This window comes from Electrophorus electricus, chromosome 10 (assembly GCF_013358815.1).
Source record: "Electrophorus electricus isolate fEleEle1 chromosome 10, fEleEle1.pri, whole genome shotgun sequence".
Taxonomy (NCBI): domain Eukaryota; kingdom Metazoa; phylum Chordata; class Actinopteri; order Gymnotiformes; family Gymnotidae; genus Electrophorus; species Electrophorus electricus.
In genome coordinates, this window is record NC_049544.1 from 17,462,623 (window position 1) to 17,481,365 (window position 18,743).

An 18,743-nucleotide genomic window follows, 5' to 3' on the forward strand; every position below is an offset into this window, starting at 1 on the left:
AGTCACTGTTTCTGCTATTCTGTTCTCCCAGTGTACACAAGGCAAATATTAAGAAGATGAATGCCCTAACTACAGCAAATCAGACCTATACACTTCATATAAATTAGCAATAACTGCTCTGCTCTTATTTAAAACAAGCATTTATGACCTGTTAATTGTTGTTTAATACTAACTTTGTAATACAGGAGATTAACATTCAGAAATCAGTATTGAAAAAATGTCAGAAAAACGCTAGGCAGAAAAATTGATGAGTAGTATATAATGGGACTGACTGAACTCAAGATACTGCAGTCATTAGAAGGCATTAGCACAGGCACCTTCGTTTCTCACCAGCCCTATTCATTTTTTGAAACTAATTACCAAGCCTCTTCTACTATTAGTAACATATTTAAGGCACTTGCTTTTCAGTGAACAAACCACAAGTAGATAGTAAAGGGATGTCATTTACATTTACAAACCATTTCAGGCAATGAATGATAGGCATCTGCCCTCATGCTGGTCTAACACAGAGAGTGGGCTCTCAGCACTTGCATCCTCAGTATTCTGAATCTGCTCCTTTTCCCATGCAAGAAGAGGTCATGCCTCCATATGGACTGCTTTTGCACCTTGTTGGAAGTCCAGAAAATGCTTTGATCTTGTCACCTCCAACATTTAATGCTTTTTTACATAAGGACACAGGGTTTTCAAAACATGGTCAGGCATTTTGACCAGAGGCAAGGTCTGCCGTTTTTTATTAATGGAACACTGGAAAGGATCGTGTTTCAGATGGGATGAAGTGAGACAATGAACAGAGAACTAAAGGGAAACTTGGGCTAGAGAAGCCATTCTAGGACGAGACACATCTCTGTCTCTGGTCTAGTCATTTCACTTTTAACCATTTCCTGATGTTGTTTTTGACAGATTGAACTTCTCATGTGATGCAGAGGGAAATAAACCCTGGCATGGCAAAATACACTGCTGTTCGTGAGTCCTCAACAGGGTGGATGCCAGAGAGCTAAAATTACTGGTAGCTTTGATACAAACATTTTCAGTCAAGCAACGAAAACATCCAAATAAATCAAGATGTTTAATAAGGCCTAGGTCTACTGAAATGGAGACATGGCCCATATTGGTTTGAAATCTAACCCAAGAGTTGGTGGCCAGGTTAGAAAATCTGACCGGCCCTATGGAATTGGATTTTGGACCGGCAAGATTTTTCATGTGGGGGAAACTATAGTTTTATATTTACACATTAAATCAGCTCATCAGTTTCACACAGAGCAATATCCTCTGACCTCATATGTCACAAAAACACGATAGTGATAAAGCCCTTCAGTAACTTGACAACAAAAATGCTCAGACTCGAAAGATAAAAGCAGAGCATGATGCAGCAATGATGGCCTCAAACAAAACCAGAGGTGGCTGGGTGCTGAAGAATGGAAAGCAAGGTAAACGACAGGAGGAAGAGGGGGCTGGAGAACTCGAACATGATTGTGTGCGTGTGTGCGGTTTCGCAGCCTCAGCGGTTAGGAGCGATGCCTTAACCACATCCTCCATCTCCTCCCCGCTCCTCGTCCCTCTGCTCCTGCTCACACTACCAAGGGCACGTCTGCTGTTCTCACATCTGCTTCCCCTCAGCTTGTACCCTGGCAAGGCAGGGAAACACCCCTCCCCCACCCCCTCTCCTCCGCGGGCATGGTTCAAGGGTTTCCTCTGCTTCTTCCGTAACAAAGCCCTCTCTGTCCTTAACCCTTCCCCTCCTTCCGCACTGCATCCCGTCCACTGCCGCTGGTGCTCCTTCCTGTGCGTTTTTCTGCAGTATATCTAACACCAATCTTAACGATCCAAACTGGCATCATTCAGTCTGATTGGAAGGAGAGTGAAACGGCAAGACAAACAGACCACATGCACGGCAAACAAACTTTTTTTTTTTCCCCCACAGGTTGATTGAGTCCTTCAAAGGGTCATTTTTTTTTCACTAGCTCCTTTGTGAACCTATGATATACCACCCTGATATTCTAAAATGGATGTCCATTAGCTGAGCTAAATGGCCCCTGACGTTTAGTGAGTGATATGGAAGCTGTTGTCCTGTGAGCCTCTGATTGCATGTAAATATTAGCATCCAACCATGAAGCACATTCACTCTCCTTCCTGAGTGGAAATGTGAGGGTAGTGTTCCAGAGTTTCCATGGTGATTCCCTGTGGCATTAGGAACACCAACACTAGCCGGTTCTTTCCTGTACAGCCGGCAAGCATCAGTAAAGAATTCATCTGATCAAGGTTACCATTATTTCCACTTGCCAATGCACAGAAGTTTTTACACATTTTTCCAGCTTTGTCACTACCACCCAAATCTGGACTATTGACGGTAAATTCCCTATAATTATTTTTGCCTTGTGGACCCGGAGTCCCCACATTTAGCAAAGCATACAAATTGGAATATGAGTCAGGAGGACCCGTGCCTATTACAAACCTTTGCTCTTATGGGGCTGCTTAAGACAGACAAGACCGAAATCTCTCACACTTGAAGCTCCAGTTGACTGCACGGCTCTATCAATTTGAATGTTCTGTGATACAAATGTTATCATTTTCCCCCTGACAGAGTTAATAAGTGAGTTAGGGGGTCAGGGAGAGAGAGAGAATTAGTGAAAGAAGGGAGGGTAGGGAGAGAGGGTGAGGTTCCCATCAAGAGAGCTAATTTTGAAGGATCTGGACTTCAGTGTGCCATCATCAGTGCTGAAAGGTCAGCAAAACTCATAGTATGTTCAGGAGAGTGGCCGATTTCTAGGAAACTACTATCGTCCTCTGATGGATTTCTAGGAAACGACTATTGCTGTCACCCATTCTGCATTGTTTAGCATGTTATTCGTTCCGCATAATTTTAATTAAAAAAAAGAGAATTCCCAATTGGAGTATTATGAAGGGGCCAGAGAACCCGTCATGTGCCTATGGCAGGTAGATGAGGGCACCAGAGTCTGCTTCTATTCCTCTCACTTGAAACCCTGAATAGGAAAACTCAAAAGATGCGTTATAAACCATGTATAATCACTATTTAGATTAACAAATCTTTTCTTTGCTTTTCATTAGAAAAATATATTTTTCTAATATGACTCTAATATGTTTGCCACAACAACAGCACATAATCTTTTCCTATGATGTCTGATGAGGTAGGATAACACATAGCAAGAGATGTGAGGTCTGTTCTATGAAGAATATCCCAGATCTCTAGTTGTTACATGAGGATTCTCTTAGCCCATATATTTTAGGTTTTTGTCTAGTTTGGGCATTTTTAGAAGTACTGGAATAACTTGATTGTGATCAGTTAGTAATTTTGTGTAGACCTGGGAGAATGTTGTCATGTTTTATGCCAAATAAAAAAGACTTTTATTTTGCTGACATCTTACTATAAAATGTAGTTATAATCAAAATGAATAATCAAAAAAATCGAATGACATTTATCAAACTCCAGGCTGTAGTTTACTGGAGAAAAGGCTTTCTTCTGCCAAGCCTTATAATGAGACTGGTACCATGGAAATCATACCTTATCATAGTTTTGGAGACATGGTGACTATGATCATACCTAGGACTAAACATATTCTAAGAGTAAAAATAAGATCTCAGGAAAAAATATAATACTATTTTAAAATGACTTCACTTAAAGGTTATATTTAGACTACATTAAGTTAGCATTCAGGTTGACAGACAATGGAGATACTTTTTCATGCCCTATTTTTGACTAATATTAAATGCCAATATGTCCGCTTTGGATTGTAATTTGACATTTTGTAATCACAAAAATTTCTACAACATACAATAAATTATGTTTATTAAAATAATCCTTAGTGCAATGATAATGTGTCAGTTTTCCTCTACAGCTACAGGTTCATTCTGAAGCAAGCAGGGCAACATTTAAGGCATTTTCCACTAGATATCTTTGTCTTTCATTCTTCTGGCTGTTTTCCCAGCATCAAACAGCAGAGGGACAGGAGAAGTTGGGGGGGGGGGGGGGGCTCTCTCGTGAGACTCACCCTGATCCCAGCGCAGCCTCCAGCAATGACCAGAGCCATCATCTCAGGCTGAACATTTTCATCAGAGGTGCTTTGAGCCCACGCAACAATTCATCCCTGTGTAATCTGTCATCTGTTTTTTTTTAACTGCTCACAGCATCTTTAATGGATACGAGTGAGTGAGAGATAAAGAGTATGAGAGAACGACAAGTGCAGAAATGGATCAAAGGTGACACAGGCATAAAAGGAAGGAGAGAGAGAGAGAAAGGTGAGGAGAAAAGTGTTTTTTAAAAAAAGTGATATGCGTATATTACTTTTTGAAATCTCGAATAGTCTTTCAAAATGTAAATTTAATGGCACTGTTCAGCACATCAGTTTAATTTTGTATGACTGCAGACGGAGTTGACTGCAGTAAAACAGGCTTGCTTTAATTGCACAGGGGTACGCAAAGAAATAGTCAAAATGGGCAGAGTTCATAAACCAAAACACAGTAGTAGTATCCAAAAAAAACAGTACAGGAGCACACAAGAGAGCAAAACCCAGGGAAACAGGCAAAAGTCAAAACATCCAAGAAGACTGATTAGAAACAATTGATACAATGGCTCAGAATCGAAAGGCTAGGCAAATGTACCAAATGGTGACGAGACTTCGCAAAGACTACATACAAACACAGAGCTTACTGAGGACTAACAAGATACAGGTGAAGACAATAATAGACACAGATACTAATGAGGGGGCGGAACAGAATGAAACCAAAACAAGGAAGCATGAGGAAACAAAACCAGGAAGTGAAAAACAGGTAGATTTGCCATGGGAACTACAACGCCAGGAAGGGGTGAACGTGACAATTAAACATTAAACATGAATACATGAATACTGTTTGCTTCTTCTTCTTTTTTTTTTTGCAGTAGCCCCCAAGGTAAAATAAAACCAGACGAATTAATTCATGGAAACTGGAAATGGTGACTCACTCCTGATGCAGTTTCACAAAAATAGAAACATAACTTCATTCAGCCATTAGAGTAAGGTTTGTGTGTAATGACTCTAGAAGTATATGCCAAATGAGGAATGTGGGAAATAAAACATTTCCATAGGAATAAGGTTCACACTTACCACTAACACTCCTTTAACTGTGCAAGTCTTCATACATAAAACATGCAAATGAAAACCCTAACCCTAAGCCTAAGCCTAAGGCTAACCCTAAGGCTAACCCTAACCCTGAAATGTACACTCTAGGACAAAATAAGAGATTTAAATTTTTTTTAAAGGCATCTTGGGCATCTAAATGTGAAGTGAACCCTGTCAAATCATTGAAGATCCACTCACTATTTCAACCTTAAAAACAATAATGCATTTTAAAAAATCATGAAATGAAGAAGCAAACAAAGAAAAAAGAACTGAAATAAAACAAAAGCTTGACAACACCATGTCACCAAATGGCTGAGACCCTGTATCATGACTAATAGATTTCCTCTGAGATGTGGAAGTGGGATGACCTAAATTTCCCTATGAAATGAAAACAGCCTGAGGAAAAATGAAAAGAGAGCGATCCACAGACATTTGGTTGGAGATCAGATCCCCACAGCGTCGAAACGGCTGCCTGTGCCAAGGAGCAGGGCCATTTCAGCCCACTTTATCTGTCAACTGGTGACAATGAAGTAATTCTGTGTTATGAGATAAACTCAAACAGCATTCATGGTTGTGAACAGGTTCATTCATTATTTGCAACAGCAAGAGATAATGATTGTGTTTAACAGTAGCAAAAACCGTTGTGCGTGTATGGTACTCTTTCTAACCTTCTGACAGTTTTATTCATTACAAACACCTGGGGGAAGAGAGAGAGCTGACAGCCAAACCAGCAGTACATGAAAATCTACAATTATTAGTAGAAACCATATTACTATAGCTGTTAGTCACCTCACTCTTCTGCCCACTGGGCTGGTACCCCTCTTATTACCCTTTTACTGAAATATTAATCTTTTAAAAATGAATTGTTTAACCTTCAATTTCATAGTAATAATTTACCAATAATAATTTACCTCCCAGAGTTATCAAACATACTACGAACCGTGAAACTCTCAGATTTAAGCACCTGAGGGTATTTTGAGAAATGTAATTTCGATTTTCAGCTTTTACTGCAAAGACTCCTTAAGTCAAATGAGAAGAGAAGACTGTCCGTTAGGAAAGCCCCTATCCTCCTATCCTTTAGGACAAGTTTTGGACCTAGCTGAAAGGTCTTTCTTTGTAATGCATCACCGGATCTTTAGAAAGAAAACTGGTACTGTACAATTTATCGTAGCGCTTGTAAGCCAGATTTCTGAGATGCATCGCAGTGATGCCATAGATTTATAAATAAGTTCCTTCACTGTTTGTTTGCAGCACTCATGAGGATTAAAGAACCAGTGTTATATAAGTAAAAAAGTAGACCACTCAGAAAAAGGAGTTGGGTTTCCACGAAACTCTGCTCTGAGTGCTGGCTGACTCCATTTTCAACTATTCACTTGTTTCCACATAGGCACAGCCATGTGACATGTACTGAGAGAAAACAGCACGGAGCTGACACTACAAATGCTGAATAGCTGATGGGAACATGGACCACACTGACAAGCTCTGCTTCTTCCCTCCCTCTTCACTCCTCAATGAAAGAAAGAAGAAGAAAAAAGAAAAAATGCGTCAAATCACGTCATTGTGCCATGGGAGGGTGCTGATGCTGTTTGGGCGTCGGACGTCATCCGCGTTTGGCTCTGCCTTCTTGACATTTTGCATCACCTCTTGCTCTTCCCTTATGCATCCAAACTGTTTGCACAGGACAACATTCTCCGATCAGCATATCAGTGAAATTTGAGGCCTTGATGACAAATAATGTTTTCAAGGTGCAGGATGTAAAAGCTAAATAAAAGAGGGCCATAAATGGAAGCCATGGGGGAATATCCTGAGGAGCAACATTAAATTAACTGTGCCTACCAACAAATTGACACCTATCTGTTAAATGGGACCTGATCCAAGACAGTATGGCCAATAGTCAAAATTATATATATATATATATATATATATATATATATATATATATATATATATATATATATATATATATATATATATATATATATACATACATACATACATACATACATACACACACAGACAATTATATACATATAACTATTGCATAATATATAATAATAATTACATAATATATACATATATTATGATTGACCATATCCAATGACTAGGTGCAGAACCAGAATCAAGAGAGAAAAAAAATCATTTAGACCATAAGCAATAGCTGTCTCAGTACTATGATAGAAACCTGCCTGAAAAGTTTCAAAAGGTTACTGGAATTCAGAAAGTCTTACAACTGGAAGGCAACAACCCCCTTAAAAACTTTAGAGGCAAAAGACAGGTCAGAAATGGGTCTAAAATGTGCTATAATTGAAGTATCCAAGCTTGGTTTCTTGATAATAGGAATGAAGCAACCCTTTTCAGAACACAAGGACCATGACCAGATGTAAGCAAGAGATTAATGGAATGAGAAATAGGAGTCAAAACATCAGAGAGACAAAACTCTAATAGTGAGTTGGGGGCAGGGTCAAACTGACATCACAATGCTTTCAGTTTGTAAATGATCTCAGAGATGCAGTCAGTCTCAACAGGACAAAAGTCAAGATATTGCTACATGGGATTAGAAGAGACTGAAGGGGGCATACTAGAGAAATCATGGTAGATTGTAATCATTTTATTTTGGAAAAAAAAAAAAAAATCTTGAGAAAAGCGTAACATTTGTCAAGTGCATGAGGGTGCTTGATAAAGATGTTTGCTGACAAAACAGAAAAGTCACTTGAACTTGTGACCTGAGCCATTAATTACAGTAAAGAAATAAGAAGAGCGAACTGCATTTAAAGTAGCTTTATATTTAAGCATGTGATTTGAGAAGGCGGGGGAATGCACGTGATCCAGTTTTTTAAATAAAGACGCTCAAGACACCTGGCAGTGGTTTTCAGTGAGCAAAGCTTAGGAGTAAACCAAAGAGAGGAGTGAGAGAATGACACAGTTCTGGTCTTCAGAGGAGACAGAGAATCAAGGATAGCAGAGATGAATGGTAACATCATTCAGACGTTTGTCGTCACTTACTGACTAACACCTGACACGTATTCAATTAGTATGGCACTCTATGCATTATATCCACTGCTGATCATGCTTTAGGGAATGACCCCTAAAAAAATTCCATTTGTTTGTAACACTCTGAAATATGCTTAGCAAAGCAGTCCAAGGTCAAACTGTTCTCCTGAGAGCAAAGAAACTATTCAGTCTATTCCAGACTGAAGCTAAAATGAAAGTGTGAAAGAGGGCAGTAAAATGCAAGCTGGAGGAGACCAGGCAGACAAAGTGGCCATCATCTGAAGACCAGTATATAAAGATAGCATTGTTATGAGACACTACAGAATTTGCATGAGCAGGTCAAAGTCAAATGGACAAAGAATACCATACCCCACAAACAAATCTCTTGTCAATAGATGAGTGGCAAACTGTAGCATGTATGGTGAAAGTTTCTAACCAAGTTTGCCGAACATAAAACAAATGAAAAGGTTTACCGTAGGTCAAGCAATACAGAAACGTCTCAGAAAAATAGAAGAAATCCCTATATATAGAATAATCAAAATTTGAAATTTCCATTTGCAGACATTTTACATAAGGCCATGTCTCTTTAAAGGGTTAACACCTACAGTCAAACATGCTGGTGAAAATACACTGGTGTGGGAACACGTCTTCCACTCCAAAACACACACCACATTATTCTGCAGTGGCATGCCATCCATTTTGGTTCAATGTTGTGTATTTTTCCAGCAGGACTGTAGTACCCATGCAAGAACCACTCATACAAACAGATTAACATTTTATGTCATTTAATAGATTGAAAAGTTGATATTGATATTTGCTGTCCAGTTTTTGACATACATCACTGTGCTTTGGCAACAAATGTTTTAAAAGCTGATTTCTTATCCATGTTTGTGACTAAGCAGACCTTAAGTGACAGCATGAAGAGTTTCAGTAATTATTGTTTCCCACTCCATTAGGGTGTTGTCAGGTCCTAATTCCACTAATAATGCTGTTACATAGTTACGCATTTTCTTGTACTGAAAGAGTAGTAGAATATTAACATGCATGGCTTCCCCTTCAAAGTGACCAGGCATAAATTCCTTTAAACTTCTCTGAATATATTTAAAAAGGGAAAAGGTGACAAGACACTATTTGGGATGCTCTAAAATGTGATGGAAGAATATATATTTTCAAATTCTGCAGAATGTATGCCAGACAAACTTCAAGCTATGACAAATGCAAATGGTTGTTTCCCCATTATATTGAGATGCTTTGGGTATCAATAAGTTACATTTTCTTATATTTCACTTCAGTTACATTATGAGTGAAAAATTATGTAACCTTGTTTGAGAAAAAAGGGGAAAAAGAAAAAAGCATCAGTTCTTCATAACCTCTGAAATAATTTTTCTTGGAAGTGGACTCAGCTTGTATGCATGTGTGTGTGTGTGTGTGTGTGTGTGTGTGTGTGTGTGTCTGTGTGTGTGTGGTAGTATATGTTTCTAGGACATTTAGCAGAAAAGTGATAAAAAACAAACAAGTAAGAACATTCAGTGTCAAGAACTTGAGACAAGTTCTTGTTACCATTGAACTCATGCTAATCACACCTTAGCTTCTCAGTGGTACATTTCACAATGAGCTTTGAACCTAGCTAACAAAGTGCTTCTTCGAAAGCACTTGAGTTCAAATAAAGGACTTTATTTTGGGACATGCCTCACAATAAACTGTTTTGCTCACTAATGAGGAAGCTTCTTGCAATCAGCAGAACAGAAACCTCTTTAGAGAAAAGGCTTTTTTTCCATAGCTCTTCCTTGCCTTGGACAGAAAAAAATCTTCCAGAATTGGTGTGCTTAACCGATTAAGAAATCATGAGTGGTTCTTTACTCTGCTGGAGGTAATCCTGCAGCAGTTTCTCTGGATTGGTTATTATTTCTATTTTAATGTAATTAGTGATTCCACTTTTCAAAATGAATGAGTAGGTGGGGACAGCTGGCCTACTGGTTATGTAATCTGATAGACTGATTGTAGTGGACAAACTGTTTTTTTTTCTATTATTAATCCTCAATAAGTGCAGCCTGACAGCCATTACATAATGTTTACATGTGCATTCTCTCAGGCAGTTCATGGTCAATTTTACCCATTTGTTGAAATTCCACTACTTGGTTCTCTCTTCTAAAAAAGACAATGTTCTGGCTGTGATTCAGTTGTCCTTCATTATTACACAAAAACTGACAGAGGAAGAGAATAAAAGCAGCATACCAATTACTTTGGGTCAGAACACAGACAGACACTTGCTTTTTGGGGTCTTTTAGTTTGATAAACAACATGCAGCCCACATGTGCAACAGGCCTGAACTTCTGTTGCACTTAGACCGTGATGAAGGGATAAAGAGGCCTGATTGACTGTTTGGTCCAATGCAAATTGCTGTGGAAGATTAGAGGCTCTGGGTGTGTACTGGAGTGTGATGTATATGTTGGTGAGCAGATGGGTCATGGCCTCTATGATGGAAAAAGGTGTTTGTTGTGGGTTTTTGCCCCCTGCAAACATTCTAAATTTGTGGGACATTCTACACAGTCACTCTTGATTCAGCCTAGGTATCAGCCTGAATGTGCAAACATAGAAAATGGTAAACACCAGAATCACAATCATCAAAGGGGTTGCCTGATTGTCCAGGATATCACTCTGGAGACTTGTTGACGCACAATGCATTTTCCTTGTGGTTCTGGAAGCATTTGTTATTCGCTGGAACACTCTTCATTAAACAATAATAAAGACTATTTTGGTACAGAGCGGAAGGGCAAAAACTGTGAGAAGCTGAGGAGGGTTACAGGAAAAAAAAAACATCACAGGGTATGTGTTAGGAGAGTGGGTAAACTCCAGTAGTAAATGCTTCAGTGGAGCTCTTAAACTAAATAATACCAGGTTTTATAAAGAATGAACCACCTATCACTGGCAACATTTAGAGCTTCATTCCTGTTTAGTTCCTTAAGAGATGTATCAGAGATTATTATGACGGTCAGGCTTATGGCTTCTATGCAATTGGTCAGTGTTTGTTTGCTCATGGGCACAAAGCCTGCACTGAAGCTGTTCTGCTGGTAAAACAACCTGCCTGAAGAAGTAGTTTGCAATGGTCTCACATGGAGGTCATGAAATTGTTTAGTTCTGAGCAAATCAAACCCAGTGATGGAGGCTAACTTTACACCTTACAACGTTAATCCAGCCTCCGCTTCTTGCCCATATCTCCATTATTTCAATATGTCATAATACCCAGGTAAGCCTGGTCTGACCAATGGCTACATATTTAATCTTTCATTCTACCCAATGTGCTGCACCTATGATCACCACCAACCTGTGTTATTTACTGATCACCGGACAGTATGAACTTGTGAAGTATACGTTCTTCCCAATGGCGGATAATATGTTTCTAACCTTAGCAAATACAGGTTTTATGGTAAGCATTCCTACTGAGGGATAATGACAGTTGTTAGATAAATAGATGTCAACAAAACCACAGTTCTGTCTTTTCCGGAGACCAATAAAAGCTTGTTTTACATATGTGACTGAGTGGAATGAAAAGGCTACGCTCACATAACGGTCTCACTGGGACTGTCAAATCCAAGAACCTGGGACTGACTTCCTTGCTAATAGAGAAACCGGAAAATAAAATAACATTCTATTGTTCTAGACATGAAAGACAGGAGGAGGTAATACATCACACATTTGATGGCAACAAAACAAAAGACAATAACCAACCTTTGAAGTAAGGAGTTCATGGGTGACTTGCGGGTGATATGGGGAAACAGAAGAAAAAAGGTTTCTAAAGAGGTTAAAGGGATTTCAATGGACAAGAGGACAACATAGATTATCCACAGTTATTGACAAACCAAAGGAAGCCAAAGACAGTGGGGTCTAAGGCAATCAGAATGGGCTGATACAAAGAACAGTGTTTAACAATGATATAGTCTTTACAAACCTGGCACAGCAATCCTTCCAGATGTTGGGTGGTCCATCTCCATAATAAGGCCATTATGAGCAACCTAGAGACAGATGATGAAAAGTGGAAAAAAAAGAAAAAACAGCAATAATTGAATGTTTTGTTTTAGATTTTTATTTTTGATAATTTTTATTAATTTAGTGTTTTTCTCAATTTTCTAACCAGGAAACACTGATGTTACAGAATGCAGTAGGTCTAAAAAAACTCTGAAATGCTATAACACCTCTATCTCATTCTATCAAAAAAAGGGGTCAAAATGACACAGTGAAGACAGCTTTTTCAACACCTGAGCTCATGATAGGTAACATCCTGTATCGCGGGTCCTCTCATGTTTGTTCAGGTCACTCAGACCTTGTGAAATGAGCTTTTTAAAGAAGTTAAGCTGACATGAGCAATACATTTGCTTACCAATTCAGGCTTGAAAAACAACTCAATGCCTACTATGACACCCTTTCAGTAAGTGTTTCCAGAGATACATTCTTGTATGACATTTTCTCACAAACTGTCATTAATTAGATTATTTTCTTCCTGGTAAGTTATAGCACTGCACAGCCATGCACATTTCTTGGTCTATTTCACCTGATTAAATCATTAAGTACCTGATCAAAGTACTTCATGAACTGAGTCAGGTGTAAGTGGGCAGGACAATATTGAGGCTCTCCAGCTCTTCACTGTACTTATTCTGAGGGCATTCCCCATCACCATACTTGTAATCCAAGAGCAGAAAGGTAGGATATAAACACTCTTTAAAAAGAACATAAAATGCTCTCCTCAAATCAGACTGAACTGCAAGTATATCAAGACCACAAGCAAATACCATGAAACTAGATCTAGTTAAGAAAGGTTTTTGGTAAGTAGGACTTAATGGTAAGTAGGACCATTTTGCTGCATGTCAGATTCCTAAGTGTTTTTATCTAGTGTTAGAAAGCATTGCCACCATTAGCATTATACATGTGAATTTGAGAGAGCTGAAGTCAGAATGTTTTGCAACAACATATGCAGACATGAGTGACACCCACTCAATCACTCTTTCTCTTCCCCCGTCATTCATCTACTCATAAGGTTCTCTGGAGGCACCATATGATCCCTTATTCAAACAAAAAACTGCAGATAGCCACTGTGGTATGTAAAGCCTCTGTGCCACTGTGGTATGTAAAGTGCAGATGCTAAAGGGTTGTGTGGTACATGTATATCTACATGGAAGTGACATTTCATGTCTTCATTGTGGAATGCAAATGTAGCAGTGAATTCCTGGGAGAAGAAACATGGGCAGTGCTGTGCTTGACCATGCCGCAACAATGCTCCTATTCTAGCTTTCCTTCTCGTTTACTTCGCTCAAAGTATCAGAAAGCAAATCTGGCATGGTAAAGACCTAGCAGAGGGAAACAACTGTTTCAAAACAGATTCACAAGTGTGCTGCACAAAACTTTAGAGCTATGAGAATAATTAAGCTTGACCAGATCACTGGGCTCCAGGTCAAGAATTCTTAAATAACTGCAATATACTTATCGCCTCAAGGAAACCATGTGCATCACATTTTTTTTTTTGCTGATGTTCTACAGCCAATAGGGTTGATTACCCCCAGCACAGATTAAGCACAGTCCTGCTCTCACCAGCTGTATAGTTAGAGTTTATAGCCCATTTGTTGGAATGCGCAATTGGTATTCGTCTTTCTATATCTCTTGGTCAATGGTCAAATGGTCAAATGATCACAGAACCACTGGTGACTGGACATTTTTGGCCAGCACATCAATTTCAACACAGAGAATTGTAGGCCACACAAATAATATTGGTCAGCAGTGGTCTAGAGGTCAGAAACTGACCAATGATGAAAGGGTTAAGGGAAGGCTAATTATTTGTTTGTGCAAACAGATTGGCTTCAGTGTATATTTGTACCCTTATGAAAGGTACCCATGAGAGTGGTGTTCCAGACAGTGCAGATACAAGGAAGTGTCTGGAGAGTGTTAGCTGAAACCAATTTACAATATAGAATTTGTGCAGGGTTAATGTTTTCCTGAAAAACCAGTGAGAGACATTCAGTGGAGGAGAAGCCTAAGGAAGAAGGTTTTTGGTTGAGAGAGGGGGAAACAGGGTTAAGAGGCAACAAATAAAGAGACCTGCAAAATTGAGGTTTGAGAGCAGACAGATGCAGACAGTAAACAAGAGAGGAGGTTAGATGCAGCAATGTGTTTTCCACAACAGGGGACCGCTTAGTGAAAGATCTACTGGCTTTGCATGTCCTTCAATAAAGAAAAACAGCAGGGTCTCCAAAGCTCAGCAGTGAGGACGGATTGAGCCTCAGACTGAACCCCAGAGGCTGTCTGACCAACACACAAACTTCACTGAGTTTCTCTGGCTTTCAGCAAGGCTTTATTGACCATATGCTACAACATTTAAACACTTCTGAGTGTTGTGTATGTACTTTCATAAACAACATGAAGGCTATGTTTGATAAGTTAAACAAGGTCAAAGAGGCTCAAGAACTGAACATGTATTAGAAATGGAACATGCATGTGATGATTACAGATCTGAATTCTAGCAATAAATCTTTCTGGGGGAAAAAATCAAATGTTTTAACAGTGACACAATATCATCACCTGTTTCTGGAACAGATGCAAAAAAAACCCCAAAACCTGGCAATGTAGAGACAGAATTTGAACAGAAGCAATGTCAGACATTGATTAAAAACAGAAATTATTTATACAGCAGACAGCAGTGTATCCCTCAGTTGAAGACTAATGGTGGCAAGTGTTCCCAAAGGCAGATCCATGCCACGTCTGTACAGTCTGCAATACTTAACACTTTAACCAGCACTCCTACTGCATGCTGCAGAATCTGTTAACCATAGCTGGGTGAGCAATATCTCTTCCTTTAAAATTATATGGTCAGTCTGCCTGAGGATGGGGGTGTGCTGACCTTCACCATGTCAGGGGCTTGGACTTTGCCTCAGGTGTATGGTTTGGAATGAGCATTAGAAGGCTGGGGAGAGGTTTTGTTGGAAATTCATTTCTTTTTTGTTTATTTTCAAGACATTTGAGAGGAAGTAAAGGATAGAAAAATGAACTCAAAAAGAAGGAAATTCTCAATTAAAATGAAAACCTTTAAGGGACTGCAAAATGACAGACTTGCTGAAGGCATGTTTGTAACTTTAAACCCAGTACCCAGATGAGATAGTATAGTGAAATAAGAAAGAAAGAGTATGTGGAAAGTGCCTCCTCATTCGAATCATCAAGTATTAGTATTAGTATTAGTATCAGCTTTCAACTATGACAGCACTCAACATCCAATGCAGAGCATGAGGAACCACAAAGTCGGCTTGAAAACAACGATAGGGAGATGCATGGACAGGCAAACTGCACCCGGAGTTTGAGAGTGTGTGCTAACCTCTTGATCTGGAGAGCAATAAAATCCTCCCAAGTGCCAGTGAGTGGCTGGCATAGCAGTAGCACAGAGCCACATGTGCCTTACTATATGTCTTAAAAACCAGATTGTGCTCCAGGCCTCTGTGCCTTTGAGCAGTAAAAGCCATGTTTATTTGTGTTTCTTCTACTTCTTAATGGCTGCCTGCGAGGCCTTCCTTCATTCTACTGGGGTTTTTCCTCACTTCCCTTTCCTTTCTGCACACTATCATACAGTAGCTGGCAAGGAAAGGATATTAATAAAGCCTCAACATTGATCGATGGCTTTAATTTAAACTTCATATATATGGTATTTTTGGCCCATCAAAATTTATGGGTTTTTTTGACAGTTAATCCAATCCATGGGCACTAAGACCAAGTTAAGGCCATTAGAAAGCTCACATATACTGCAAGAACTGGACATATTATAAGAAGCCATTAGGCCCAATGCAACCATGGATTCAATAATTCATGATACCTTGGAATTACTCAGACTGTACAGTGCAGCAGCACTTTATTGAATGTTTAGACAAGCAGTGTCATGATGTAAGCATTAGAGCGCGCAACTAAATCCTTACACTAGGTGGCATTCCATAAGGCATGGCATGTGACTAGCACATACATTATAAACCAGCACTCTGCATTAATATCAACAATTACATGCAGTGGCAACTTGGAGGGCACTAGTGTATCCACCACTGAAAAATACTGTACATGTGACAGGATAATGGAATCCAGATTATTGCATGACTCATGAGTGTCAAAACAAACTTCAGATCAAAAAAAAGATTTTTACATGAAAGACATGCTGTGGAAAGTCTGAAGACGCGAGTAAAAAGTGAGAACACAGCAGAGCAGTTCCGTTTGACCTCTGACTAACCGAGAAAACACAGCAGAGCAGTTCTGTTTGACCACGGACTGACCGAGAAAACACAGCAGAGCAGTTCTGTTTGACCACGGACTGACCGAGAAAACACAGCAGAGCAGTTCTGTTTGACCACGGACTGACCGAGAAAACACAGCAGAGCAGTTCTGTTTGACCACGGACTGACCGAGAGAACACAGCATAGCAGAGTTCTGTTTGACCACTGACCAAAAGAAAACAACAGAGCAGTTCTGTTTGACCACTGACCAGGCTTGAAACAGGCACTGAGAGATCAGTTCAGAATGAATAACTGCTTTAATGAATAACTGTAAAATGTTTATGGATACAAAGAGCAGAACGGACACCTTACATAAATGCTGAATACACATGCGACACTCAGCTGTACCAGCAACCATTCAGCAACAATGGCATATTGTTGCAATCCAATAGATTTTTGACATGCACGTAAACAAAGGCCAACAACACGTGATTAGTCACAATTGATTGTTTCCATCCAAGTGCAGAAAATATTTACCACCATATCCTAACTACTCTAATCTGGCATGTAATTATGCCTTGTTAAAATCTGTGGTGTCACTTCTTGGAAAAACCTCAACTTCCACTGAATGAGCACAAAAAGAGTATTTAAGGGATCTTGCAAAGAAGCATGCAGTGGAATTTTTTATCCCATAATTAATCATCATCATGCCTCAGACAAATGCAGAGTACTGTCTACATCTTATAGGTATAGGTGTAAAAAAAAGCAACCCATTATCATGCATGTGTACCTATTGCCTTGGAAACAAGACGGTTTTCTTACTGGAAAAAATATTTTAAATGGTTGGCAGTATACAGTATGAAACCATCAATACATCTACAAGTATTAATTCTTCTTTTTCAGAGCTTGTTAGTATTTTAAATATTAGCTGAAAAAATAATGAAAGCTTTGGTGGGGGAATATATTATGGGTCCAATACAGTGTAGTGCCTCGCTTGCCTGTATTGAGCTATTTATGAGTTATGGCAATGGTAATGAAAGCCTAATGTAACACAGATGCGCTCTTGCACGTTCCACATAACACATTAGCTGCAGCTTTTATTCACTCAAAGTAGAAAAGGGAAGCTGTGCTTCCAGATCTTTGTTCAAAGTGCTGCATAATTATGGTCAGCTAAATATAAAACACTGGGAAGCAGGAATGAGTAATTAGACCAAAGTTTTGCTAAGGGCCTTATGAATTTTCAAGTTGATCAGTCATTTTATGAATTTTTTCCCCATGCCTAACCGTGGTAATAGAGTGCAAATATATAGGACAGAGATGCAAAGATATCTTAAGCTTATAAAAAACTGTTAAAGCTGACATACAACAAATTCATCTTTAGTTAAGTTCATTGAGCCAAATTAAATTAAAGACACAAAGGTTATTTCAGTCAATCTTAACACTGCACCTGATATTTTTTTCTGACAAATGTCACCCTAATGAACATAAATGAATCACATTTACAATAGTTTACAACTGTGATTACACTATAATCCAAACTGGAATTTGAACCAAATGCTTGTCTTAAACCAGGCTTATTATATTTCTTACAGATGGCCCACTTAAGCTCCTGTTGCACCTAATTGCAACCGTATGAATACAGTGTGTCATGAAAGCATCTGTTCAAAGTCCACTGGATCTTGCTCTGCTAGGTGTTTCAAAGCTTTCAGCAATAGCTGCAGGTTCTCTGCATGCACTCAGTAAGAGCTTCGTTTCGTGTAAAATCATGGACACCTTTTCATCCCCGTGGCTGCACGGCTTGCCATCTATGCATTTTCTTTGACAGGGGAGGCGAGAGGAGGTGCCTGATCAAAAAGGTAATGCAGTGATGAGAATATCGTGTTCTTGCAGCTTCGCCTTAGACATCTCTCCCTCCATCTCCCTTCCATCACAATCAGGCTTTCCACTTTCAGCAACACCCCCACACCCCTCTGCTTTCCATTAGTCTGTCACACAAGTGACAAAACAGCTTCTTCTTCTTCTTGATATGAAAGCAACTTATAGAAGAATAATGCTTTGCATATTCTTACAAAGCATTTTTCTTCTATAAGTTGCTATAATGAATTACAATTGAAAAATGCACTATGGCGATGTGTTAGTGATATACAAATGCCCATAAGGTGGGGATTCTGGTGAGACATAGGGATGCAGGGTATTTCCTTCCAGCACTGTCAACAGGTGGAGTAGAGCATGCAGAATAAAGACTACAAGAAACTTGCATTTAATTTGCATACAATACAAAGCAAAATCACAAGACAATCTTGTCTTTTTTTTTTTATATACGAGTCATGATCCTAATGTTAGCCTCAAGTCCTTCATTTCTGCCATTCAGCAGAACTGTGCTCTTAAAGAGGAGGTGCATTCTCCC

General features: G+C 39.2%; 1 protein-coding gene across 7 annotated transcripts in view; it reads right to left on the minus strand.

Annotated features, from left to right (window-relative positions):
* Positions 1-18,743, minus strand: part of sugct (succinyl-CoA:glutarate-CoA transferase) — a 71,899-nt gene that overhangs the window by 1,798 nt on the left and 51,358 nt on the right. For 2 of the 7 annotated variants that reach the window (XM_035530669.1, XM_027013272.2), the window contains exon 13: positions 12,055-12,118. In XM_035530669.1, coding sequence (XP_035386562.1) covers positions 12,055-12,118 — 64 coding nt within the window. Of the gene's footprint in view, positions 1-4,318; positions 6,783-11,834; positions 11,899-12,054; positions 12,119-18,743 lie in introns of those variants that run through there. The other 5 variants (XM_035530667.1, XM_027013274.2, XM_035530668.1 and 2 more) reach the window with 5 other exon arrangements.